This window comes from Sinocyclocheilus rhinocerous, unplaced genomic scaffold (assembly GCF_001515625.1).
Source record: "Sinocyclocheilus rhinocerous isolate Xijiao unplaced genomic scaffold, SAMN03320098_v1.1 scaffold1493, whole genome shotgun sequence".
Taxonomy (NCBI): Eukaryota; Metazoa; Chordata; class Actinopteri; order Cypriniformes; family Cyprinidae; genus Sinocyclocheilus; species Sinocyclocheilus rhinocerous.
Genome location: NW_015640467.1, coordinates 1,200,947 through 1,203,408, shown reverse-complemented (window position 1 = coordinate 1,203,408; position 2,462 = coordinate 1,200,947). Strand labels below are relative to the sequence as shown.

Sequence of the window (2,462 nt, the reverse complement as noted above, 5' to 3'; positions counted from 1 at the left end):
GATTATTAAACTCATTAATATAAATTATTTAATAATTAAATATATCATAAATATAATATAGCATTTTAATGTTTAAAATATATTAAAAACCTGTATATTTTAAAATTTAAATATTATAAGTATAGTATTTAATCTTATAGATCTCAATCATGCTCAATCGATCATGTAAAGTCAGATCTGTGTAGGCTATATTGAGAAGAAAAGCAGAGATTGAAAAGAGAGCAGTCCGAGACGGAGATGTGCAGACGTGAGTGTGATGAACTGATGAACTCACTTTGCCCTGGCTGGTCTCTTTGGAGGGCGAGCTCTGAGCGTCTGTCCTGCTCTGAGACACCGTGACCTGCGGGCGGAAAAACCGCAGATACAGCCCTCGAGTCAATCGCTCGTACTACCACCAACCTACTGTAATCTCACATGAGAACAGGGAAAACTTCAGGATCAGAGGAAAAGGAAGGAACAGGCAGAACTGGGGTGGGTTAGTAACGCTCTTCAGCGACCAACTCCAGACATGCACGAATCTGAGCTGAAACATCCATTAAAATAATAATACAATTATTTAGATAAAATATTAATGAACATTATAATAGTTCTATAAATAAATTATTCATAATAAAATTAAGTATATATTATTAATAAGTACATTTTGTATAATTTATTTTGTACTATAGTACTAAAATGTGAGATGAGTCAAAAAGTAATATAATAATAATAATAACAATATTAATAGTAACACTATACAATAAAATGTGTGTATTTTAAGTATATTAGGCATATATTATTAATTATAACAATTATTTAAATATTCAATATTCAATATTTAAAAAATATAATTTCACATTTTAGCACATTTTAATGTTTAAAATATATTAAAAACCTGTATATTTTAAAATTTAAATATTATAAGTATAGTATTTAATCTTATAGATCTCAATCATGCTCAATCGATCATGTAAAGTCAGATCTGTGTAGGCTATATTGAGAAGAAAAGCAGAGATTGAAAAGAGAGCAGTCCGAGACGGAGATGTGCAGACGTGAGTGTGATGAACTGATGAACTCACTTTGCCCTGGCTGGTCTCTTTGGAGGGCGAGCTCTGAGCGTCTGTCCTGCTCTGAGACACCGTGACCTGCGGGCGGAAAAACCGCAGATACAGCCCTCGAGTCAATCGCTCGTACTACCACCAACCTACTGTAATCTCACATGAGAACAGGGAAAACTTCAGGATCAGAGGAAAAGGAAGGAACAGGCAGAACTGGGGTGGGTTAGTAACGCTCTTCAGCGACCAACTCCAGACATGCACGAATCTGAGCTGAAACATCCCCATCATGCTCCAAACATAAAACCTTGACCTCGCTTTACGATCTCGCTTATACTAAACGACGCTCTTGAACTCTTTGTGGTGACAGGAGACGTTTCTCAGGAACGGGAGTAGGGCTGGGTATCGATTCAGATGTCCCGATTCGATTCGATTTCGATTCGCAAGCTCTCGATTCGATTCGATTCTCGATTTTTTTATTCGTATTATGCTTGTTATAGAGTGCGTGACGTCACGTGCACTACCGCCGGTGGCAAGCGACCACCGCGGTGACGCGGTTGTCACGGCGACCGTCACAGCCCTATTAGCAAGTCAAACAGAAAGAGCTCAGCCAGGAAAAAGACCAGGATGAACAACAAACATGGAAGGAGGTGAGTGATACATAATGATTATGAAGACTGGAGCTAGTGAACAGATCTACACAGAAGTCAACATGAGCAAAGGAACGTGAATCATGCTGCTTTCACTCCGAATCACATTAGATCAGGAAACAGGACGTGTTTGTCTCTGTTTGCAGACAGAAAAATCTACTGATCAGGACAGAAGGGCTGTGTCCAGATCCAAAGGCAGGCAGCTTTTAGCATATAGAGAATATTTAATGATTCATGTGCTTATTTTTCTCAAGAAATGCAATTAAAAGTTGAAAAAAGGATATTTATGAATTAATACTTATGTGATGTTAACACGTGATTGTTTTAAGACATTTTTATTGTTTTATTAATCATATATACATACTATTTAATAATTACAATAAGCAATATATTTCAATATTTATACAAATATGTATTACAAATATACATTAACATTTTATATAGTAAAATAATTAAATATATTGCATATATATTATATTGTTAATTGATTTATAATTATGTAATAATTATTGATAATATATTATTAAATTATAACAATTAATCTAAATATTTTATTTAAATGTGTTAAATTATTAATTAAAATTGTATTTATGAATTAATAATTACATGATGTTAACATCTGATTAAGACGTGATTGTTTTATGACATTTTTATTGTTTTATTAATCATATATACATACCATTTAATAATTATAATAAGCAATATATTTCCATATTTATAGAAATATGTATTCAAAATACACATTAACATTTTATATAGTAAAATTATTACATATATT

General features: G+C 32.9%; 1 protein-coding gene across 5 annotated transcripts in view; it reads right to left on the bottom strand.

Annotated features, from left to right (window-relative positions):
- Positions 1-2,462, bottom strand: part of LOC107753050 (microtubule-associated protein 4-like) — a 71,997-nt gene that overhangs the window by 9,795 nt on the left and 59,740 nt on the right. For 4 of the 5 annotated variants that reach the window (XM_016569156.1, XM_016569157.1, XM_016569160.1 and 1 more), the window contains one exon: positions 1,059-1,124. The exons of the other annotated variant lie outside the window; for it this stretch is intronic. In XM_016569156.1, the coding sequence (XP_016424642.1) occupies positions 1,059-1,124 (66 nt within the window). The remainder of the gene's footprint in view (positions 1-1,058; positions 1,125-2,462) is intronic. 5 annotated transcript variants of the gene reach the window in all.